Source organism: Petaurus breviceps, unplaced genomic scaffold (assembly GCF_028583685.1).
Source record: "Petaurus breviceps papuanus isolate PSGF00001 unplaced genomic scaffold, PetGlider_PUasm1.0 90925, whole genome shotgun sequence".
NCBI lineage: Eukaryota > Metazoa > Chordata > Mammalia > Diprotodontia > Petauridae > Petaurus > Petaurus breviceps.
The window spans coordinates 10,535,807-10,560,711 of record NW_027187380.1 but is presented as its reverse complement, the minus strand read 5'-3'; the positions used below and the strand labels follow the sequence as shown (position 1 = coordinate 10,560,711).

General features: G+C 41.1%; 1 protein-coding gene, 2 long non-coding RNA genes and 2 other non-coding genes across 7 annotated transcripts in view; 2 read left to right on the top strand and 3 right to left on the bottom strand.

Moving 5' to 3' along the window:
* TEX2 (testis expressed 2) overlaps positions 1–5,220 on the top strand; it is a 172,902-nt gene extending 167,682 nt beyond the window's left edge. For all 3 annotated transcript variants that reach the window (XM_069076292.1, XM_069076290.1, XM_069076291.1), the window contains 2 exons: positions 493–613; positions 3,457–5,220. In XM_069076292.1, coding sequence (XP_068932393.1) covers positions 493–613; positions 3,457–3,582 — 247 coding nt within the window. In that variant the 3' untranslated portion in view covers positions 3,583–5,220. The remainder of the gene's footprint in view (positions 1–492; positions 614–3,456) is intronic.
* Positions 5,221–15,249: 10,029 nt separating this feature from the next.
* Positions 15,250–15,388, bottom strand: LOC138152812 (small nucleolar RNA SNORA76). Its single transcript, XR_011166201.1, has one exon. It is a non-coding gene; the product is annotated as a small nucleolar RNA SNORA76 (small nucleolar RNA).
* A 41-nt stretch (positions 15,389–15,429) lies between these two features.
* On the bottom strand, positions 15,430–15,949 carry LOC138152471 (uncharacterized). Its single transcript, XR_011166111.1, has 2 exons — positions 15,739–15,949; positions 15,430–15,546 (listed from the first exon to the last, which is right to left on the bottom strand). It is a non-coding gene; the product is annotated as an uncharacterized lncRNA (long non-coding RNA).
* LOC138152808 (small nucleolar RNA SNORD104) lies at positions 15,626–15,691 on the bottom strand. The gene has a single exon (XR_011166197.1). It is a non-coding gene; the product is annotated as a small nucleolar RNA SNORD104 (small nucleolar RNA).
* LOC138152472 (uncharacterized) lies at positions 15,909–23,351 on the top strand. The gene is made up of 4 exons (XR_011166112.1): positions 15,909–16,011; positions 17,732–17,852; positions 21,040–21,219; positions 21,718–23,351. It is a non-coding gene; the product is annotated as an uncharacterized lncRNA (long non-coding RNA).
* The last annotated feature ends 1,554 nt before the right edge of the window (positions 23,352–24,905 follow it).

The following is a 24,905-nucleotide window of genomic DNA, read 5'->3' as shown; positions in this document are numbered from 1 at the left end:
CCAAAGTTGCAAATGCAGCTTTTCAGAGTCAGAGCCAACAAAAGCTACCAGGAACCAAGTGCTGTTAAGTCATTCTAGAACCTGTCAGTGATTAGAGCACTTTCATTCTGGCTGGCCTTTCAACATCCACCACAGAACTCTAAAGCAGGAATGTCAGCAGTTACTTTGCCATATGCTAGTGTTATTCTCTGTAAGTATATTCCAAGGAAATCGGTGGCAAAATTAAAATGGGCTTTCATTCATTCATTTGGTATCATAGATAGCACAGTGATATATAAAGAACCAAAAGGGAATTAGGAGGAGCTTTCTGTACTTTACAGCATTTGAATCAGTTATTATTTTGGTATCTCTACCCCCGCTATAAGGTCATATTTTAAGTGGTATTAAAAACACTCTGATGTTTCATTCATAGTGCATATTTTAGTTATAGCTCACCCTGGAGATCTTTGCTTATGAAGAAATTGTACTTCTGTATTTCGATTTTCTTTAAAGGTATGGCTTTCGAAAGCCACCACATGTGGAACTGAAGGCTCGGCCAAAACTTGGTGAGAGAGAAGTGACTATAGTTCATGTAACTGATTGGATAGAGAAGAAACTGGAACAGGAGTTTCAGGTACATTTGTTATGACATCTAGCCTTTGAATCCTTATGAAGTTTTTCATTTCTTAGCTGTACAAACAGTAAATGTTACTGACCAGTACAGTCACAGCAAGGATCAGGAGCTCTCTACCAGAATGCTAAAACTGTTTTTATATTCTCCTTACCTATTGGAACCACAGTTGTATCCCAGATCGATCTGGAATTAACTCAGCCTGCTCCGGGTGTGTTTCATTTTTTTCTTGGCTCCTAAGCACCTGGGTGGTGAAGTGTGGGAGTTAACTCAATCTTCCCCAATTCCATGTGTATCTTAGCCCACAGATGCTAAGGAACATTTCAGTCTCAATAAAATGATAGAATTTCAGTTATTAAGGGTCTTTGAAGTCACCTGCTAAGCAAACTTCCTATCCATTGTGTGAAACCACTCATGACACTTGCAGCAAATTAGATTAGAACCACATTACCGTAGCAGATGGAATGAAGGCTCTTTGAGGAATTTAAAAATTAAGAGACTTGCTGAGTTTCTTCTTCCCATTTCAGTTCCTTCATTTGGTGGCAAATGCATCTCTGCACTAGAGGCAACACTGGTTCAATTTAATAAACATTTATTAAGCACCACTGGGAGCAGAGCATTGGGGATGCTAAGACAAAGAAGTCCCTGATCTCAAAGGACTTATTGTCTTCCACAAGGGGAACACAACATCACTTGATCCACAAGTAGTGATCAGTACTAACGTTCTTTATGGAAGAAGAGCATACCCACACCTGGGAGTGGGTGGTTGAAAAAGCTATCCAATCTGAGCGAGTAGCTGGGCTGAGGATTCTAAGACACAGGTGAGGCAGGAGCCCATTCCAGGCTCGAAGGTTATAGTCTCTGGAAAGCACAGGCATGGAAGGTAAAGTTCAGGGGTGTAGTGCCAATGCAATATTCACAGCACCTACAGTGACTATGAATATACCCACATAATTCTGAATCTCAAAATATTACAGACTCTCATATAGAAGACAGAAGCAAAACATTTATTCAAACACCAGAAAGTCAAATTCATTATAGCAACAAAGAAGTTAATATACCATAAAACAGCAGAGAGCAACTCCATACCTTTAGCCTTCCCACACTTACAAGCCTAGCTGTCTCTTTGCCTGTGTCTTCTCTCCTCCCTCCATCTAACTGCTCTGACTCACAACTTCCTGCCCCACCCATTCAGCAGACTCCTCCCACCACAGGCTCCATATGATTACATTCAGCCTATTAAGGGGCAGGGAAAATCTTCAAATTCTCATTACAAGGTTAGAGCAGGGAGTACTGTCGTGTGAAATGTCTGGAAAAGCAGAGTAGAGCCAGATCAGGAGGAATCTGAATTTTATCCTAGAGGCAATTGGGAGCTACTGAAGATTTTTCATCAGGGGAGGAATGGCATGATTATTTTGGCAGTTGTGTGGATGGTGGATTAGAGAGGGGAGAGAACAGTTAACAGGCTACAGAAGTAGTCCATACCAAAAACAAAAAGGGGTCCAAGTAAGAACTGGTGAGGACCTGACCTAAGATATAGAAGAGACAAGAGGACAGATTCCCGCAAAGCAGTGAGGTAGATTGTATAAGACTTTTCAACTGCTGCTATATAAGAGGTTGAGAGAGCAGCAGAGGACTCCAAGGTTGTGGACCAGGGTGACCAAAACAGAAATAGGGAAGTTGGGAGGAAGGGTGAGTTTGGAGAGCAGTGTGGAGCGAAGTGGAAAGACTGTTGGATTTGGAAACAGAGGAGTGTGATTCTCACATCTGTCACTCATTATTCCCTTCACAATGTTAGCCAAGTTACTTAACCTCTGTAGGTCTCCATTTCATCATTGATGAAATGATGGGTTGGACTACATGATCTACGCTCCTCTATCAGGTTTGCTTTGGTTTTGAGTTCTATTGAGTCTCCGTAGATCATCCTGGCAGAGCTAGCTGTGCATCAGGAAGTTCATGTGGGTCAGGAGACACTTTAAAAATAGGTATATAGATTTGAGCATTATCTGTAGAACTTAAATTTGAACCCATGGCAGCAAATGAGTTCACAGAAAGGGGGAGAGTAAAGAAGGAAGAGAGGAGGGCCCACCTTATAGCCTTGGCAAACTCCTGCTCAACTCAATGACAATCCAGCAGAGGAGTCAGAAAAGATCAGCTGTGGGCAGGAAGAGAACCAGGTGAGAGCAGTGTCACAGAAATCAGGGGAGGAGAGTCAGGTAGAATGAGTATTGGAAAGGACTGTGAAATTTGACAGTCGAGAGATCCATGTAACTTTGAGGTTTCAGTCAGTGGTAAGGTTGGAAACCAAATTGCAAGGGTTGTTGAGAAGGGACTGGTAGCTGAGGAAGTGGAGGCACAAGGATTTTTTCCTAGAAGATTGGCTGTGAAAGGCAGAAGAGAAATAGGTGTAAATAGATAGAACTTATAACTTTAGAATTGAATTTTAAAACTCTAACATGCCAACTCCTTAGTAATTTGATAGCCCTTTAGAACAATTTTGAGCCTTTACTTTCTTTATAAAAAAAGTCCCAATATATTGAATTTCAACTTTCATACTGTTTTGTTATGGTAGAATTCAGTTGAGTAATTGGTAAAAATCCTAAGCTTTGGTCAGACATCCAGGCCAGTTACTAAGCTTACTAGATGAAAATTGCTGCTAGGTTACTTTTTAAAATCATTACTTCAGAAATGAGAAGTTGAGAATGTGTAGAGAAAGGCTGTGACATGAATCTGATGAAAGTGGAATGGGGTAGGATGACTTACTTGCTAGGGAGAACAGAAGGAACTTCTTTGGCAGACTCCTAATTTCTAAATCCATTACACATTTTCTCTTGTGCTTTTTACAGAAAATTTTTGTCATGCCAAACATGGATGATGTTTATATCCCAATAATGCACTCGGCCATGGATCCCCGATCAGCTTCCTGTCTGCTCCAAGATCCACCCGTGGAAGCTGCCGCTGATCAACTGTGACGTGTCAAGACCTGCGGTTTACAGTATTATGAGATTGATTAATCATCAAGGTTTTTGGTTCTTTGAGCTGTGTTGTAGTTGTGCCCTTCACTTGTGCCAGAGATTCCCCCCAAAGGCCTGCTTCTGCCATGTCTCTGCTTGCCTGTTCCCATTCCACTGTGAGGCATCTCTCCCTGGGTCAGCTGTGAAGGTTTGCCTGGGGCAGAGGATGAAAGAATCATCCCAGCCCATCCAGAAGTTCTAAGCACACAACAGATAAGAGTTGGAGTTAATGCCTCCCTGGACTACAAAAAATGCCTTGGCAACAAAAAGACAAATAGGAAGCAAGAAGAGGGAGAGCCTAGGGAAGGGAAGACACCCTCTCTCCTCAGCTCCCCAGGGCTAGTCCTCAGGCAGCCTCAGTACAAAGGAACTGTTTGGATTGTGTGGGACAGTCACCAACCCCTCTCAGTGATTCTGATGATGGGTGGGGGTTGCTTTGTGACTGATTTCATTGGCAGTAAGGAGATAGGCCTAGCAACTTTTTTTCACATTAAATTGCGCATCTTTGGAAGCAAGTAGCCATAAAATATACACACACACTAACACACTCTCAGCCAGGGTGGGGATGTTGGGCTTCTGTGAAACAGGCAAAGCCATGAGATCAAACCATACCAAGCCTTTTACCAGTGAGATACAATCACAGTGCTTTGTAATTTCTCTGAATGTTTTTTGAAACATGAGCACATATGAAAATGTCTAATATTGCACCCAGTGACCAGAAAAATCCAATTTTTCTGCTTGTAGAAAGAGAATCTTGATACCATGGGGAGTGGGATGACCTTTGTACTTTACAGGCTTCCCATCCAGTGTTTACTGTGTTATACCTGGAAGTTTTATATAGGAATTAAAATGCTTACTAAAGTTCATTGTAAACTGGTTTTAGGAACAGTTTCCTTTTCTAAATAATGGCCAAAAATGGAAAGAAAACTGCTCCTGAATTCTTATCCTGTCGTGACATTTAAAACCAAAAGTTTGCATATTGAAACACTACATAGCTGAGAATAAGCATTTGTGACATCTCCTTAATGTTGCCAAATTTTACTTTGTGTATTTGTGTCAGAATGTTAATTTAGTTTCAGAAAGTCAGCTTTATTTTTTACATTGTGTTCAAAGCAGCATTTGACCCAAATCAAAATTATCTTGTGTAACTTTGGATAATTTACCATACATGCCTAACACAACAAAACTAATAGTGGAGGGTTTAAAAAAGAAAAAAACAAAACAAAAATGTGCACCTTGCCTGAATGTGATTTAAAGAGAGCTTTTAATATATTGAAGAAAATTATATTTGAACACTTATTTTGGTTACTTTTAATTGCATTCTATCTGACTAAATTCCTATTCCTTGACCATTCCAGTTTGTGTCCGGTTCTGATTTCTCATTATGTAGGCTTAGCTGCCTTTCATAAAGTCCTCATGTCTTGTTCACTGGTCTTTATGATTTGATTTTTGTGCAATAACTAAAAATAAAAGGACGAGGTGCATTATTGTGTAGAGATTACACATGACTGTCTCCTGTTGCACTTAATCTCGGAAGTATGTGGGGAATTACAATCACTTGCATTGTCTCACAAAATAAATATCTCATGTCTAATACTTGAGCAGCTCATTGATTTTTCCTTGACCCTTTCTTGACCCAGAGAATAGATTCAAAGATTGCCTGGCCCTGGAACATAACCTGCAAATCCAACTCCCTGTTTCTTGTCACTTTAATTATGTGCTCACCTGTTTTAGGTAAGAGCCACTAAGCGAAGCAGAATGTTTGTGGGAAACTGTTTAGTTTGTCATCACTGTGTTCCCAGTACCTAGCATGGTTCCTTGTACATAATGGGTACTTAATGAGTGTTGAATTGAATCTCATGCCCTAACATAATAAAACATAACATAACATAACAGTAGCCAACACTTATATAGCACTTAAAGGTTTGCCAAACCACTTTGCAAATATTCTTTCATTTCATCCACACAACCACCATGGGAGGTAGATGCTATTTTTGTCCCCATTTTGCTGATAAAGAAAACTGAGGCAGAGTGAGGTGAAGTGACTTGGCCAGGGTTGCACAGCTAGTAACATTGCATAGGATTCTAATGTACCACTTAACATTTAGTTCTATACACTTGTATCCTTTTCAAGTGTATTCGTAATCTGTCTTTTCATGGGATTTTACTTTTTTTTGGTCCTCAAAAAATGTCTTCTGGGGCAGCTAGGTGGCACAGTATATGACCTCAGACACTTAACACTTAGCTATGTGACCTTGGGCAAGTCACTTAACCCCATTTGCCCTGCCTTCCCCCCTCCAAAAAGCAAAAAATAACAATCCAATCATCTCTAAATAGTCTGTCAGCCGTCATAACCCAATCCTCAAGCATAATATCATCACTGAAAGGATAAACCTTAGCACATTCTTCTGAACCTCTTGGAGAATCATCACCTCCAGTCCCCTGGGTAATGAACTTTTCTACCCCTCAACAGAAATCATTCCAGCATCTTCCCCTCGAACCTGAGATTCTTATCACCTCTTGGCCCCCAACCCATGAAAGTGAAAACCCTGCAAGTACATTTGGACTTTTTGTTTTCTTTTTTATTTATTTATAGTTTTAACATTCACTTTTTGAGTTCTAAAATTTCTCCACTCCCCAAAATGACATGCAATCTGAAATAGGTTATACATGTATAATCATTATATAAGCTTTCTTGATGGTTGGTCTCAGGGTTCTGAAAAAGAGACCCAAGTGCTACACTCCCACTTGTCTCTGAACATGATAGGCCATGGATACAAAGAGTAAGTCAACTATGCCTACTTGAAGATCCCCTCTCCAAATACTTTGATGACATGGGAAGATTTGTAAGAAGCCAATTGGAATCATGGGAAACTGATCAGTTTACATTTATTAACTGACTACTTTGTGCTAGGCACTCTACCAAATGCTGGTGATATAGACCAAAATGCAAGATACCTGTCTTATTAAGGAGGGGAAACATGTACACAGAAGTAAATTTAAAATATATGCAAAATAAATACAAGGTAATTTTCGAAGGGAGGCACTAGCAGCTACAGGTTGGGTATTAGGAATACCCTCATGTGGAGGGTGGTGCCTGACCTGGGCTTTGAAGTGAGGGTATTTAAGGACTGAAGGAATATATTCCAGGAACTGGACCATACAAAAGAATGGAGATAGAATATTGTAAATGAACAGGAGTAAGCCAGTTAAGACTCAGATATAAAGTGTGTGAAGGGGGTGGATAATGTCATCAGCCTAGAAATGTAGTCAGATTATAGAAATAATTTTAATGACAAACAGAGGAGTTTGCATTTTATCCTAGAAGCAGAGTCCACTGGAACCTCTTGACCAGCACTGGCATGGTCAGACCTGATACTGAAACATACCATTGGCAGTAGTAGAAGATTGAGAGGAGAAAAGACTTAGAGCAAGATCAGTTATGGGACTATTTCAGTAGCCTAAGGAAAAAGTGGTAAGTACCTGAATGAAGGTAACAGATCTGTGAGGGGACATAAAAGGTTGTGGAGGTAGAATCTCCACAATGATGGCATCTTGTTGGAAATGTCCAATTTGGCCATTGGCAACATAGAACTGGAACTCATTCCTCACTCTCAACTCTTGACCCTTAGAACCTCTAGCTTAGTGGTTCTTGACCTTTTTTTTTGTTTTTTTGCTTTTTGAAGGACAATTGGGATTAAATGATTTGCCCAAAGTCACACAGCTAGTAAGTGTGTCAAGTGTCTAAGGTCAGATTTGAACTCAGGTCCTCCTGACTCCAGGGCCAGTGCTCTATTCACTACGCCACCTAACCGCCACACTCTTGACCTTTTTTGTGTCATGGATCCATCTGGCACTCTGGGGAAGTCTATGATTCCTCAGAGATTGTTTTCAAGGTCTACAAAAATCAATTGTTAAAAGTTACTAAAACAGTTTTTAAAAGTTCATAGAGCCCTGGTTAAGAACCCCTGCTCTTAACTCCTAAAGGAATGAGGTGCTTTTCACAACTAACTGTAGATAGGGAGAGAATTATTAATCAAACAAAAGACTGAGGATCAAGACATAAAATCACAAATTTTGATTATATAGAAAAGTTTTTACATAAGTATCAATGCAATGAGAAAGTTAACTAGGGGGAAAAGAAAATCTTAACTATTATCACTAATGGTCTGAAACCCTAAATATTAGGGGATTGATACAAACATAAGAACAAGAGCCATTCCCCCATAGATAAATAGTTTTTGGAGGGAGGTGAGCTATCAACAACCTAAGAAAAACGTACCCAAATCAGTAATTTTTTTTTAAATGGGAATTGGAGATTGGGAGTGGGAACTGTGCTCCAAAGGTACCTAAACTGTCCCTTTGACAGTGATACAACTACTAGGCAAATATCCCAAAGACCAGAGAGAAAGGACTCCTATCAACAAATATACTTCTAGCAAGCACTTTTGTGGTAGCAAAGAACTGGAAACAAGTAGATGCCCATAAATTAGAGAATGGCCAAACAAATTAGGGCATATGAATGTAGTATTTTGTTTCTGAAAAAAATTACAAAAGGAATAGACTTAAAGAACTGTGGGAAGACTTGTATGAACTAAGTGAGCAGAACCAGAGTAGGTTACAATATGACTAAAAAAAATGAAAAACTTGGGGCAACTAGGTGGCACAGTGAATAGAGTACCAGCCCTGGAGTCAGGAGGACCTGAGTTCAAATCCAGCCTCAGACACTTAACACTTACTAGCCGTGTGACCTTGGGCAAGTCACTTAGGCCTACCTTCCCCCTCCAAAAAGAAAAAGAAAAACTTAACTGTAACCAACATAATAACCATGATTAGAGTTGTGCATTTCACCTCTTGGCAGAAAAGTGAGGGACTGGAGGTGTGGAACATGACCTGCATTTTCATTTTATTTTATTTATTCATTTGTTCATTTATTTATTTATTTTTACAACTTCCCTCCCTCCCAGCCTGCCCTCCCTTCTATCATTGCCCCTCTCATCCCCTTCCCCCCCCCCCACTCTCCTGTAGGGTGAGATACCCTATTTAGTGTGTATGTCTTTCCCTCCCTGAGGCAAATTCAATGGGAATAAGGTTGACCCATTCCCTTTTGCCTTCCTATTCTTCCCCTCCATTGTAACCATTTTCCCTTGCCTCTTCTATATGATAGTTTACCCCATTCTGTCTCTCCCCAATCTCCTCTCATTATATTCCTCTCACCTCTTAATTTCACCTTTTAAGTATCATCCCTTCCTGTTAAACTGGTCCTGTGCCATCTATCTATGTATACCTGTAAACATATATACACACATTCACATATGTATTCATATGCCCATATACCCTCATATAATATTTCTATTCCCTTCAACTACTGAGAAAAGTTTCTTCAGTTACAATTCTTGTTTTTTCCATGTAGGAATGTTAATAGTTCAACTCTGATAAGTTCCTTATGATTTCTTTTCCCTGTTTACCTTCTCATGCTTCTCTTGTTTCTTGTATCTGAATGTCAAATTTTCTATTCAACTCTGGTTTTTTCAGCAAGAATGCTTGAAAGTCCTTTATTCCACTGAATGACTATATTTTCCCCTGAAACATGATACTCAGTTTTGCTGGGTAGGTGACTCTTGGTTTTAGTCCCAGTTCCCTTGACCTCTGGAATATCACATTCCAAGCCCTTCGATCCCTCAGTGTAGAAGCTGCCAGATCCTGGGTTATTCTGATTGTGTTTCCACAATGTTCAAATTGTTTCTTCCTGGCTGCTTGTAATATTCTCTCCTTAATCTGGGAATTCCAGAACCTGGTTATAATATTCCTAGGAGTTTTCTTTTTGGGATCTTTTTCAGGAGGTGATCAGTGGATTCTTTCAACCTCTATTTTGCTCTCTGGTACTAAAACATGAGGGCAGTTTTCTTTGAGAACTTCCTGGAGGATCATTTCTAGGTTCTTACTTTGATCCTGGCTTTCAGGTAGTCCAATAATTTTTAAATGATGTCTCCTGGATCTATTTTCCAGGTCAGTGGTTTTTCCCATGAGATATTTCACATTGACTTCTATTCTTTCATTTGTTTGAATCTGTTTAACAGCATCTTGATTTCTCAGAAAGTCATTAGCTTCCATTTGCTCCAATCTAATCCTGAAGCAATGATTCTCCTCAGTGAGCTTTTGAGATTCTTTTTCCATCTGGCAAATTCGACTTTTTAAGGCATTCTTCTCCTCATTGCCTTTTCGAGCCTCTTTTGCCATTTGAGTCAGTCTGTTTTTTAAGGTATTATTTTCCTCAGTCAGGCTGTTGACTCTCATTTCATAATTTTCTTGCATTGTTCTCATTTCCCTTCCCAATTTTTTCTCCAGTTCTCTTATCTGCTTCTTAAGGTCCTCTATGGCCTGTAACCAGCTCGTATTTTCCTTTGAAGCTTTTGGTGCAGGAGTTCTGACTTCACTGTCTTCCTCCTGTTCCATGATTTGCTCCTTTTTTGTCCCCAAAATAAGAGTGTAATGTTGGAATCTTCTGTCTGCTTTGTTTCCTTTGCCTGGTCTTGTCGCCTCACAGTCACTTGACCCCTGGGCTTTTTGCCACAGCAGGACTCTGCCACCAGACAGGGGAGCTTTCGTCCCAAACGCTGGGGTTTTCTCAGCTGCCAGAGGTATTAGATGGGTGCCCTCTCTGAATTGTCCACACACTCTGGCAAGCTGGACACACACCCCAGGACCTCCACCCTAGACTGCAATCCAGATCCAAGAAGGTTAAAGCAAGAGCAATTACCCCTCAGACTGGTGCTTGGTCCCCCTACACTCTGCAGGCCAGGAGCTAAAGCTGCCAAGTGGTGCTGGCTGGCTGTGCAGGCATCTTAGCGGCTTCTCGCCCCAGGGGGCAAAAGCCACACACTCCCACTTACTGGGTCCCAAAGTCCAGACTGCACTGACCTCTCACTTTGTCCTTCACATCTATATGTTGATAATTCTAGAACTGGCCACTGCTGCTGCTGATCTGGGGTCCCTCCAGCTGGCGGCTAGTCAGGCCCACCCTGGGGCTAAAGCCTCAGGTGGGGCTGTGCTTGGCTCCCAGAGCACTCCTGAGCTGGATTTCTGCGGGCCTGCCAGGCTATCCTCAGCAGATTAGCTTCTCTGTGTCATTTTGTGGGTTCTGCAGCTCCAAAGTTTGTTTAGTCCCCTTTTTACATGGATTGGGGAAGGTGGGAGCCGGAGCCTTGGGGAGGTTGTGCTTCTACTGCTCTGCCCCCATGACCTGCATTTTCAGACAAGCTCAATGTGTTTTGTTTTGCTTGACTACTTACTGGTTTCTAGTTTTTTCTTGGGGAGTGGATTGGGAGAGAAGGGTAGTAACTGCAATGCCAAAGAGAATCAATGAAACATTTTTTAAAAGCCACATTTTAATTTCATCTGTTCTTGCCACATAAACATGTTTGTTGTTTGAAAAGCACACATTGAATATTTGTTTATTTACTTAAATTAATATTTAAATTAAGGCAGCTAGGTGGTGCAGTGCATAGACCATGGCCTTGGGATGAGGAAGACTTCTCTTCTACAATTCAAATCTGACCTCAGACAAGTTCTATTTGACCCTGGGCAAGTCACTTAACCCTCTATGCCTGTTTCATCTGTAAAATGAACTGGAGAAGAAAATGGCAAACCATTCCAGTATCTGTCAAGAAAGCCCCAAATAGGGTCATAAAAGTTGGACATGACTGAACAACAAATATTTAAATTAGGACTTTTTTTTTTTTTTAAAAAGCAGCTTCCTTCAAGGCACAAGTGCCAAAAATAAAAAGCCCCTCAAGGGGATTGATCACATTCTAATGGGTCATATATACATAGATTAGCAGCTGAGGTGACTGGGAAAAGCTTCCTGTAGGTGATATAAGGCTTGAACCTAGGGATTCCAAGAGGGAGAGCTTTTTGAGAATGAGGGACAGCCAATGCAAAACACATTTGGAGTCACAAGATTTAGGACTGGAAAGGACCCAAGAGATCATCAAATCCATCCTACCCTCCAGCCTCATTTTCCAGATGAGGAAACAACGGCTAAGTGATGGTCAGAATCAAGGATGATGAAGTGGGAGGGGATCTGAATCCAGGTCTTCAAAATTCACACTTTTCCCAGGGATAAGTCCAAGGAGGAGTGTATGCCCTAAGATTCTCTCCAATTTATCCTGTATGTATCCTATTTATTTGCATGTCACGTCCCCCATTGGACAGAGTTCCTCAAAAGCAGGGTTCTTTTTTGCCTTTCATTTATATTACCACCAAGTAGGCACTACATGCTTGTTAACTAGGAAATAACATTAGAAAAGGGGGGGGGGGTGAGAACCACACTGACTTAAGTGCCACTTTATATTCTATTCTAGAAATAAAAGGAAGATACTGGAGTTTGTCGGAACAATGGAGTGACATGGTCAGTGTTGCACTTTTAGGAAAACTATTTTGGCCTCTAAGTACAAGACTGGAGGCAGGAAAAAATGCAGTTAGGCTACAGTGTTTAACAGTTCAGGTGACCAGTGATGACAGAGCAGATATAAGGTGTCACAGAAATAAAAATGTTGTTTTAGCCACTGCTTAGGTATGGGTTGAATGGCAGGAGTCAAACAGACCTGTGCCTTAAAGTAATAAGGAAGTTTAAAAACTAGTGGGGGTGAGGGTAGATGAGTTATTTTGGAATGATAGATGACCCATGCCAGTGTGGGTTCTAATCATTCAAATGTGTCTTGTGAGCTATTCCTACTTGACTAGGGTCCACAGCTCAGGTCTACACCTCCAAATCAACCAAAGACATAATTAAAACCATGATAATCAATGTCAAGAGAGTACAGAGCAGAAGTACCTGGGGGCCAACATTCAGTGGTCCTGATACTAAGAACAAGAGACTTAAATGGTTCAAAAGCATAGAATAGGGAATCTATAAGATGTGGTTCTCTGATCTCCTCTTCCACAAGACACTTCAAATGCTTTTTCCTCCCCTTCCATCTTTAAAATTTCCCCAGCTTCCTGAATAACTTCCCAGGTTCCCTCAATGTCATTTGCTCTAAAACATTTATTAAGCACCTACTGCATGCCTGGTACTGAGGACACAGAAGCGAACACTAGCTTGCCTCAATTTAAAAGCTTGAGGGCAGAGTCTCTCCAGATATTTTTACTCCTATTAATACATAGGTGGCTTTTTCTAGACCATCCTGACTTCCTACTCCTGGCTATAACCCCACCTACAAGACTCACTCTATCTCAGTTAAAATCAACCAAGCCAAGCAAGTTTCTGGAAAGTCACATGTAAACAAGATGATTAAAAAAAAAAAAAGGTACAGAGAACTAAAAAGGGAGGGGAGAGAATAGTGGTGAAAAGTCAAAAGACAGACTGCCAGAAAGGGGTAAAATCAGTTAAGGCTTGAAATGATTCCATAGGTAGCAGTTAGGAGGTTAGCACATAGCAGAGGGGGGTGACTGCTACTGCCCACAGCAAATCAGTTTGGGGACAGTTCGCAAGTAGGTAAAATTCATAAAAGTATAAAATAGAAAGGTACACTGGCTTAGGAAGAGCTTTAAAAACCAAACTCAAGAGTCTGAATCTATGCCAGAAGAGGACCTTTTTTTATGTGTGTCCTTCTTGTAAATTTTTTTATTTTTATTTTTTTCAAATGCTTTATTAAGTTCTGACTTACATCATTCATTTCCACCAGATTTTGAGTTACAAATTTTCTCCCCGTTTTTCCCCTACCCTTCCCCAAAATAGCAGTCCCACGGGATATCCCCTCCTCCAATCTGCTCTCCCATACTCCTTTCGACTTTTCCAGTGGATCTCTATGCCCCAGTGCCTGTATATCTTATTTCCCAATTACATGTAAAATAGTATTGATAATAGTATATATATATATATGTATGTATACACATATATATACACATACATATTTGAATATTTGATTTTAAAACTTTGAATTCCAGATTCATTCCCTTCCTTCCTTGTCACCCACCCTTACTGGGAAGATAAGCAGTTCAGTATAGGATGTACATGTGTGGCTAATGCAAAACATTACCATAGTAGACATATTGTAAAAGACTGACTATATTTCCCTCCCTCCTATCCCACCTCCCACTTGTTCTATTCTCTACTTTGATCCTGTCACTTTTCAAAAGTGGGTGCTTCCAATTTCCCTCCCCCCCTAGCCTGCCCTCCCTTCCATCATCCCCTTCCTCCCCCCCTACTCTCCTGTAGGGTGAGATACCCTATTTAGTGTGGATTTCATTCCCTCCTCAAGCCAAATTCAATGGGAATAAGGTTGACCCATTCCCTTTTGCCCAGAAGAGGAACTTTTAGGACAAGATCAGATGTTTCGGGATATTAGCAATATCCCCACTAAAACCCTTCATCCTACTTGTGCCTTGTTAATGTTAAAATCTTTAACATTTTTGCCAACTACCAAAATGTCTCCTCTAAGATTACTCCTAATGCTGTCATGAGAAGTACCAAAGTTAAAACTGTAACCCTTAAAGTTATCACTTGAATTGCCCATTTCTGCGGTCCAGGGGCAAAAAAAAAAAAAATAGGTGCTATTTTGTCTAGTCTTTTCCCCCAGGGTTCCTTTACAAGAACCACTCCCCCCTTAATGTGGCGGATTTGTTTCAAATCGCAGAATATTCCAATAGTTTCCTCTTTCCTTAAGTTTCCCAGGACACCCCCTACCCAGATTTCACTTATTAAGTAACTTAATAACATTTATGTGTTATTAACATCTATGTGTCAGGCCATGTGCTAAGCTCTGGGAATATAAAAGCAAGACCGTTCCTTTCCCCACAGACTCATATGCAGCTTGTCTCCCCCTTTATAATGCAAGCTTCTTGAGGGCAGTAGCTGTTTCACTTTTTAACAATTAGTTTGTAAGCACTTTAATCTTTTAAAGGGTAGGGCTGACCGGAGGAAAGGGACCTCAGTGCATAGATAAAGGTTAGAGCTGACCGAGAGGAACTTGTGACTTTAGTGCACAGATAATTTGGATGAGATTTGGGCCAGACCTGAGGAGACTAGAAGAGATTAAGAACAAAGGAGTCACAAGTTGTTGCCCAGGCAGAGTGCAGATAGGGGCAAAGGGCAGAGTTTGACAATACAAATTGCAGTTACAATTGTACAAACTGGTTTTACAAATTGATTTATACCCCAGGTACCCCATCACTACCACATTACCAAGTATTCCAGGCTGGGCCCAAACGGCTTTTCTTGGTCCTCACATCTCCAGCCTTTTTCTCAGTCCCGGACCAGAACTTATTCCCCCCTATTCCTCGGAATGCAGTCGCCCTCAAAACTCGGGTGCCGCCACCACGGAATACTTTCCCGATCCCACCCTGCGGCTGGTACTGCGTAAATACCCTAGCTACTGCTTTTTACAAATGTTTTATCCGTGATTACACAGGTGAGCCTCTCTTTGCAAAAGAAAGGTAAGCTCCGGAGGGGAGGACGATCTATTTCACTGGCTTTATACAGTCCTTAGCAATGGCCCCAGAAAGGAGTGATCAGATTCCTAAAGGTTGTACCTGGGGGGGGGGGGCTTCCTTCCACTAACCACGTGCTTAGCAGTTCTATTGCCCCTTCCCCCCGTAACCCTACCCTCAAAGTGGGGTCGCGCCGTATGTCGCTTGTCCTTAAAAGAACCGCTCAAATTTGGGCTAAGCGGAACCAGTTATAAACAAGTCGAGGCTGCTCTTGCACTGCTGCTTGGCCCGGGATACCACGGCACAGGCGTTCCACGGGTTCAAAGGCAAGTGCGACCGATGTCAACCAGACACAGAAGCGACACGAAGCGGGGACCTTGGGAACCTTTTTTATTGGGAGCTTTTACACGAGGGGAGGGGGAGAGGTGGCGGAGTTCGTGGCTGCGCGCGTGCGCAGAACGGATCCGTCTCGAAGTCCGGACACGCTGGGACCTGCGGGAACAAGGGCAAAGTCAATGAAGTAGTCCCTGAAGTGGTGGAATCCCGACCCAGGAAACTAGGTAGGGCCTTGGCTCAGACTTCGATTCACTTCACGGTAGTCAGTAGTCTAACACGCTTTGATTGTTGTCATCACGGAGGCCAACTTCGTCCACTCCCACCTCCCAGCCAACAGGTATAACTTACCCTGAGACCAGCGCCGAATCGAAAGGACCTTGTGTCTGAGCCGGCCGGGAGTTAAGGCCTAAGGCGGGAGCAGAAGGGGGCGTGCCTTACCGAAGGCAACCAATAATTGATAAGATCCTAACCATGTGATTCTAGAATCGTCTTTGAATTGGTCGTTCTCCCAAAAGCGTCTAGTTCATAGGACATCTCTCTATCAACCATAGAGACGTGAAAGAGACCAGGAGAGGGAGAGAGAGGGGCTCCTGTCTTCTGCAAGATTTGGCTCCCCCTTAAGTAAGTTGTTTTACTTCACCTTCCAGCCTTTCAGGAAAAACAAAATGTATGCACGCATGGTACACCTTTAAGTATCATTCGATTTATTAACAATTTCTCACTAGACAGTCAGCAAAACAGAATCATGTTCTGATTTGTAACATTTGCCGATTCCCAAGATGTAAATGCTCACACAGAAAATTTAACAATTGGCTCCAGTGCACCTCTGGCCAGTTCCTCCCTCTATGCCTTTGCTGAGACTGTGCCCCATAGTTAGAACTCCCTCCTTGCATCCACCCATCACATTCCTCCTTGTCTTTCTTTTTTATTTTATTTTCTAACAGCTAGCATCTATGTAGCACATTTAAAGATTTACAAATTTCTTTACAAATATTATCTCATTTTACCCTCAGCAATCCTGGGAGGTAGGTGCTATTATTATTCCTATTTTGCATATAAGGAAACTGAGGCTGAGAGTAATTCAGTGATTACCCAGTGTCATACAGCTACAAGTGATAGAATGGATTTGGACTCTAGTCTTCTGTGTTCAATGCACCACCTACCTGCCTTGGTCTGGTCTTGTCATTGCAGCATGCTGGGCCATCAATCTCCAGTTGTCTGGACCTATATCTGGACCCTGGACCCAGATGGCTCAGGAGGAGAAAGTGAGGCTGGAGGCTGGTGACCTTGTACGGCCCTGCCTCACTTAAATCAAAGTCAACTGCAAGTCATGTCATTATCTCCCTGATGTTATGGTCCTCTTTGAGAACCAAGGACAAACCACAATAGTAGCAGTAGTAGTAGTAGTAACAATAGCTTTTATATAGTGCTTTAAAGTTTGCAAAGTGCTTCCCATAAACTATCTTATTCCATCCTTAAAACAACCCTGTGAGGCAGGTGTAATATATATTCCCCTATTTTACAGAGGAGTAAACTAAGGTTAAGAGTTTAAGTGATTTGCCCAAGGTCACATAGCTAGCAAGTGATAGAATAAATTTGAACTCAGGTCTTCCTGACTCCAGGCCCAGCACTCTACCGCTGAGTCCCCAGACTACCTATTAATCCCCCACCCCCTTTTTTGGAGGCAGTTGAGGTTAAGTGACTTACCCAGGGTCACACAGCTAGTGTCTGAGGAAGGATTTGAACTCAGATCTTCTTGACTCCACAGGCGTTGCTTTATTGACTATACCACCTAGCTGCCCCTATTAGGTTCCATAATCACTGTAAAAGTACTTTTAATCCAGGTCTGGCATTTACCAGCTGTGGAACCCTTTTCTGATCCTGTTTCCTTGTAAATATGATAGAAAAGAATAATTACTTTTACTACCTACTTCATAGTGCCTGATGCATGGCAAGGGCTTCATAAAAGTTTTTTCATTGACTGACTGGGTGACATAATTGTGACGTATTATTAATTAAAGAACAAGAACAGACAGAATATAATTAAGGGCTGCTACTTTTGTTTTGGTCATCTATAAAGTGGGGATGATACTGGCCTTATCTTGGAGGGTTATAAGGATAGAGGGCTGAATCTGACATCAGGGAGCTCTGAGTTCAAATTTGACCAGAGCAACTGACATTTCTGGCTTCCTCAGTTTCATCATCTGTAAAATCGACATAATAATAGCACCTACTTTCCAGGGTTGTTGTGATAGTCAAATGAGAACATATTTGTAAAGTGCTTGGCAAACCTTAAAGTTCCGTATAAATACTAGTTATTATTATTGTTATTGTGTTGCAGTTTAGGGGTGCTAGGAACCCTGAAATTCAAGAACAAAAGGCATGGGTTCTGCCTTGAAAGAATTCAACTCAAGCCTTCTTTCAGTTAAAGACAAGGTTTATTAAAACACTGGTTGGGGCAGGTAAGATTTTAAAAATATTTGCTTTGTGATGCTTGTATTCATAAATGGGCCAGATTTTAAGAATCTGGGCAATTTAATGGGGGGCTAGATGGACCTTTTATACAGAAAGACTGTGGGAAGATTTGGATGTGATCTAGGAGTGGACAATAGCCTGAGGTGACCCAGAGGTAACAGAGAAGGATTCTAGATGGGACTAATGGAGGGTAATTGCCTGGGGTGGTCTGGAGGTAGCAGATGATGAAAATTGGGCTGGGTTAGAGGTAACAGCGAATGAAGGGGTCTTCTAGGGCCGCAAAGAAAATACAGTAGAAAGGATTACTGGGATGGGTGATGCCTCAGGGGAATGCCAGAGATCTGGGTTCAGGGGATGGGTTGTATGGGAAAGTTTCAGGAGCTTTTAGGGGTCTAGGGCCCATCCCCATTGGTCATTGTTATTACTTTTCGATAAATCTTAAGGTGCTATATAAATGCTAGCTGTTAGAAAATAAAATTTAAAATAAAGTGTGTGTTCTCATTAAATTAAATATAAGTTCTCATTAGTTCCATTTCACTTCAAGTACACACGCACACACCAATCTAGTTAAGGCTTGGCCAGATCATCACCCAGAACTGCTCTCTCTTCAAAATCTCTAACTGTGAAGGCCCCATCTCTGATCACAGCTTCTTTCCTTTACACCTTTCTCACTCTCCTCCATGCTAAGTTTTACACTAACAATAATATTAATAACTTAATAATGATGTATAATATGTCTTAATAATAGCTCTTAAGAATAACTAATATTTATAAAGTACTATCAAGTTTGTATGAAGGGAATTATGATTTTTATAATAATCGATATGATATGTGTAATGAATATACTTAATTGATTAAAACTAATTAATTAAAATTAATTAATTGATTAAAAGATTGTAGAACCTGTTCCTGTCACAGAACTCTGGTTCTGTGTCATGGACAGTGGTCAGGATCCCCCAAATTTGCAAAGAATTATATTATGGTGATGAGGTATGGGCTCTGGGAGCCCCCTTGAGCTCTCCTTGAGTCCTTGAGGTACTGGCTCTGGGAACGCCCCTTGAACTCTGATTAAATCATCCCATTTGATGAGGGTTTGCATGAGGCCATAAGCCTTACATTGTGGCTGGGCCCAAACCTCTGTTACTAGACTTCCCACCCTTGAGCCTACCAAAATATCAGCCTTGAACTGGCCTAGCCCACCATTGTCTGTAGTGTCCAGGTAGCCTCCAACAACTTCTCACCCTTAATCTCTCATTGACCTCATCTGACTCCTCCTGAAGACCCTCCCCAAACTCCTCCTCTAGACCACCCCTAGATTCCTCCCACAACCTTTCTGTATATAAGACCCCATCTTCCCTCCATGTGTGTGAGAGAACCATAGAATGACCTAGCACAGGCTTACTCTGTGTCTAATACAAGTGAACTTTTAATAAAACTTTACTTTTCTTTGGCTGAGAAGACTTGAATCTAATTCATTTGGCAGGACCCGGCATGTTGGTATTTTGGGGTCTCCAGAGGAACCCTAACCCTCTTTATGGGTAATCTCTTCAATGGGATTTGTGGATTGGTCCTGGGAAACCACTCTGTCCCTGGGAATGATTGTTTATAATTCACCTTTCCCTCTACCTTCCCATTTGTAATTTATGTATATAATCTCCATCTTCACTTCAGCAAGGTGGAATTCTGATCAGGAGAAATCCTGATTTGCAAATCTGTTCTTCATAATGAAACTAATTAATTTTAGTTTTGGTCTTTGAGAAAAGATAGAAGGACTTCCTTCCTTCCTTCCTTCCTTCCTTCCTTCCTTCCTTTTTTTCATATTTGCAAACCAAACCAATTTATGGTGTTATATAAAGGAAACTGAGGAAGTGATGCCAGACTAGCCAGAGGAGAATGCTAATATTTACTGTATAATGTGGGTCTTGCATGGAATTGTTTATGTTCGTTCATGTACATATTAATTATTGCATGGTTGGAGGTTGCTTTTGTTTTACTATTTTCTTATCTGCAGCCGTTCACTTTTGTTTTAGTGCCATACATCATGTACCCTAGATACATTTTTCTGTTAACTATGCATAATTGTGGGTGTGTGTGTGCTGACATTTATGTATGTCTTGCTACTGTATAGACTCACTGATGTTATTGCTTCCATGTTGCTGTTATGCATATTTGCTTGTTCTGTGGATATACATGAATTTCTATGATGTGTGCAATGTAATTTAGAATGGTAGCCACTGAAGCCTTGCATCAAACAATACTTTGCATTATGTTGTTGTTGACTTCATTTTGATTTGGGGATTTTCTTGGCAAAGATACTGGAGTTGTTTGCCATTTTCTTCTCTGGTTCATTTTATCGATGAGGGAACTAAGGCAGAGTTAAGTGACTTATTTTCAGGGTCATACAGTTAGTGTCTGAAGCCAGATTTGAACTCCGATAGATGAGCCTTCATTATTCCAAACCCAGTTTTTTTCTATTTACTGTGCCAATTAATGCCTGCCCTGCTTTTCACTGTGCTATCTCTATTAAACACATTGTTTATGTATATTTGTTATGAATTGCATTGGAAGCATCCCTTGGACACAGGATTTAATCACCCTTATTCTGTTAAGATCTAATATTTATTTTTGCACTGCAATATATAATGATGGATGTCAGCTGGACCAAGACTGACTTTGTAAGAGACTGAAAATTTCTGACTTTAGGAAAGAATGTCACAGCACATTGGAGAAGATGTCACAAATGAACAGAAGCTTCCAGAGGCCCCCTACTCCTGCCTGTGGAGAATCATAGGGACTCTATGACCAATAACCTAAACCTTATTCTTTTAGGAAGGGCAGAAGAAACCTTAAAAAGGAGCAAGACTTATAAACATGAGCTGGAACAAGCAGGGGAGAAAGGAACACTGGGATCCAGGAAGAACCAAAGCCACTAGATTCCCCAGTGGATAGAATCAAAAAGACCTGAATTTAAATCCAACCTCAGACACTTCCCAGCTTTATGACCCTCAGCAAGTCACTTAGCCTCTGTCTGAGTTTCCTCAGCTGTAAAATGAGGATCATAATAGTACCTACCTCCTAGGGTAGTTGTGAGGATCAAATGACAATATTTATAAAGTGTTTGAGACATAGTAAACATTTAATAAATGCTTGTTTCCTTCTTTCCACTGGAACCAGTTTAAATGAAGACAGAGATACCAAATAAACTACTGTGACTGTTGCTGCTGCCACCATGAGTAACCTGGCTGGGGAGCAAAAATGAGAAAGTGAGACAAAGACCATGGCCACGTAATGCTGGAGCCACATGGAGTAGGTGCAGAGTGACTAAAGCCTTTCCTTCTGCTGGGAAGAGAACTGGTGGGTCTTCACTTTCCCATCCTTTGTTTCACTCCTTTTCTTGCTTCCCTAAGAACAAGGAGCTTCTACTCCCAGTCTTTGTTTCTGAAGAATTTTATTTGCTTTCTGTTCACAAATTTTTTAAAAAATCTGTTTCTCTTTATAGTAAGGTAGTTAACTATTTCACTGTTGATCTGTATGTTCTCTGCAAAGGCAGCAGCAGGAGAGGTCATTAGAGAGGATGGGGGGGGGAGAGACAGATAGACAGACAGGCAGTCAGGCAGACACAGACAGAGACAGAGAGGGAGAGATTGAGAAAGAGGGAGGGAGGAAAGGGGAGAGGGAGACAGACAGATAGAGACAGAGACCAAGAGAGAGAGAGAGAATTTTACCAATGTTAGAACTTTTGGGTATCTAGGTGGCTTAGTGGATGGAGTACCAGGCTTGGAGTTAGGAAAACCTGAGCTCAAATCCAGCCTCAGATACCCTAGACGAGTCACTTAACCCTGTTTGCTTTAGTTTCTTCATCTGTAAGATGAACTGGAGAAGGAAATGGAAGACCACTCTAGTATCTTTGCGAAGAATGCCTCAAAAAGGATCACGAAGGGTCAGAAATGACTGAACAACAAGAACGACAACAAAGAACCTTTGCTCGGTGTAACTTACGTTTTTATAACTTCTCAGAGAAAAAAAGAAAAATGTGAATTTATTTCCACCCATATGAAAAAAGCAGCCTTTGTACAGGGGAAAGGGACAAGTGATGTAGGAGCTAGTATTGCATAGGTAGCTGGCTACCTTGGGCACTTCTTTCATAAGGTCTGGAGTGGATTAGAGAGAGTTATTCCTGGAGGTAGGAACTGGGAAAGTGTGGTGCCTGGGGACAGGAGAGAGAAAGGGAAAGTAACTAATCACCCCCACCCACCCCAAAAATCCATCCCCAGCACAATGGCACAAGCACTGCCCATATACCAGCTGCTATGCAAGAAATATGGAAGCTTCCAGAAAATAGTAGGGAGAGTATGTTGGTTAAGAAGAAGGGACATACCTAGTATCCAGAATAGTCACACTATCACAAGGAAGCTTTATGGGTTTCTGAGAGGCCCAGAGGTTCTGTCTTTTTTTGTTTTCATCCTTCTGTGCCTCTGTAATAGTAACGGAATTTAAAGATCCCCCTGTATTGGCTTGGCTTTTTCAATTGATTGTATTAACACCCAGAGCTTGTGAATCCCACTTGTGGGATGGACTTGTTGATGGGAAAAGAGAGTTCTGAACTGGGAGGAGCTGGTGATGTAAATTTAGAGAGACACAAGTTTTTTTGGAAGCAGCATCATGGAGGCAGAGGGAGATGGAGAGGATTGCTGAGGGCCAGTTTGAATGCCCAGGACTTTTGAGAGCTGCCACCCAGAGCTGCCAAGGACTGAGGAGACATGGCTGTTATGCTGGTACTTTGTCTGTCTGTTTTGATGTTGTTTTGCCAGATTCATCCACTGGTGAAAGACAGTCCTGTTGTTGCAGAGATCCTTGAACCTTGCTGTTGGTTCAGAGCTCTTGAGACTGTTCTGCAGAAAGAGAGTGAATTCTGTCCACTGGTGAAGGACAGTGCTGTTGTGGCAGAGGTCCTGGAACCTTGCTGTTGGTTCAGAGCTCCTGGGACTGTTCTGCAGACAGAGAATGAATTAATGAAGACACTGGCAATGTATCTTGTGGCCTTGCTAAGCTTTGTCTCCCCAGGAACAAAGATTGCTGAGAACTTGCCTTGGGTCAAGATGAAGAAACTATCTCTCTTTGGGTATTAAATGCTGTGCTTAAGCTTGTTGTAACTCTGGGGTAGATGGCCTATTCAGTTGTAATCCAAGGGTGGGAAACTTTTGACTTTTTTGTGCTCTGTGATTGACCAAATGAATGTACTTTACTTATGATTGGAAACTAATCTCCATTTGAGAAGCGGGGCTTTGTGGTTGACTAAATGAATGTACATCCTAGGGGTGGAGTAGTACTTAGAAGAGGGTCTTTGGGATTGACCAAATAAATTATAATGTCCAGGGGTGGAGTAGTACTTGATTGAATTACACTTGGTAAATGCTGTATTTTGAATGATGCTATATTTTGATTTTCTCTGTTCTTAATTTTTCACTGAATAAAATGGAGAGCACCTATGCTGGTATTTTGAACCTTGGGATGTTGCCTTTGCTTGGCATTACAGCCTCTACAGCTTTTCATGCTGCTGACTGCCCTTTCCTCCTCAACATAATCTCTCTTTCTCTGGATTTTTCATGACCTTCCAACTGCTTATCAGTCTCTTTTGCCACATCTCTATCCATACTCTGTCTACTAACTGTGGTTGTATACCTCAAAGCTCTGTCCTGGCCCTTCTCTATCTACATCCTCCCATGTGGTAATCTCATCAGCTTCCATGGGTTCAAGAGGTTCCTAATATGTCTCTCTGTCTCCAGATTTCTCTCTTCTCCAGTCTATATTCTACATAATGACCAGTGGGATATTTCTAAAGCACAGGTCTAAAAATGTTACTCCCCTCCTCAATAAAACTCAGGAGCTCTCTATTACCTCTGGGATGAAATATGAACTCCTCTGTTTAGCTTTTAAAGACCTTCACATTTTAATTCCAAATTGCCTTTCTAGAAGATGTGTATGTATGTATATGTGTATATGTTATATCTATTTTTATATAGACACACATGTATATATGAATACACACATATTCATATATACATGTATATATGCATATATTATATGTGGATATATACCTATGTGTATGTGTTGTATACACATATACACATGTGTATACAACATATACACATATATACATATAAACATATGTATGTATTTCACTGTTCTATGGTCTATTCAAACTGGCTTACTTGTCCATCACAGAGGACATTCCATCTCTTATCCTTCTTCCTTTTGGATCCTTTTGGCAGGCTGATGAACCCTAGGGACCCTTTCTGATAATAATTTTTTTTTTTTAGATTTTGCTTTTTGGAGTGGGAAAGATAGGGCAATTGGGGTTAAGTGACTTGCCCAAGGTCACATGGCTATTTTTTTGTGTTAAGTGTCTGAGTCTGCATTTGAACTCAGGTCCTCCTGACTCCAGAGCCAGTGCTCTATTCACTGCACACCTAGCTGCCCCAGAGAATAATATTTTTAAATACATAAAACAAATACATAAAGTTACAAAGGAAATCAATTATTTTAAAAATATGGCTATCAAATATATATTAAAAAAATTTACAGACTCCCAGAAATCCATGCATGGACTCCCTGGTCAAGGGATCCTAGATTAAGAATCATTAAGATGGCGAGGTACTCCAGACTGTCTTGTTTGCAGATATTTTGTTGATTGGGCCAATCAATACGTGGAAATTTTTCTAATAAAGAGAAAGGGAGAAAAAGACTAAAAACATAGAGAATATGAGACAAGTCAGGCCAAACCTAGCCTTTGCTTACCCCTGAGGAGAAAGGGGAACAGGAATAAAGGATGGGAACAACAGCAAGAGGTTCCCCTGCGCTGCTTTTCTTGTTTGTTTTTTAGTTGCATCCTCAAATCACTGATGGTTTTTCTCTCTTTTGTCATTCTATTTTTTATCTTGTACTTAATCCCCTCCAAGAAAAAACCCACAAACATTTCCATTTACACAATAGAACACAAAATTGTTGGTGAAACTATGAATGTCACTTCTTGTTTATAT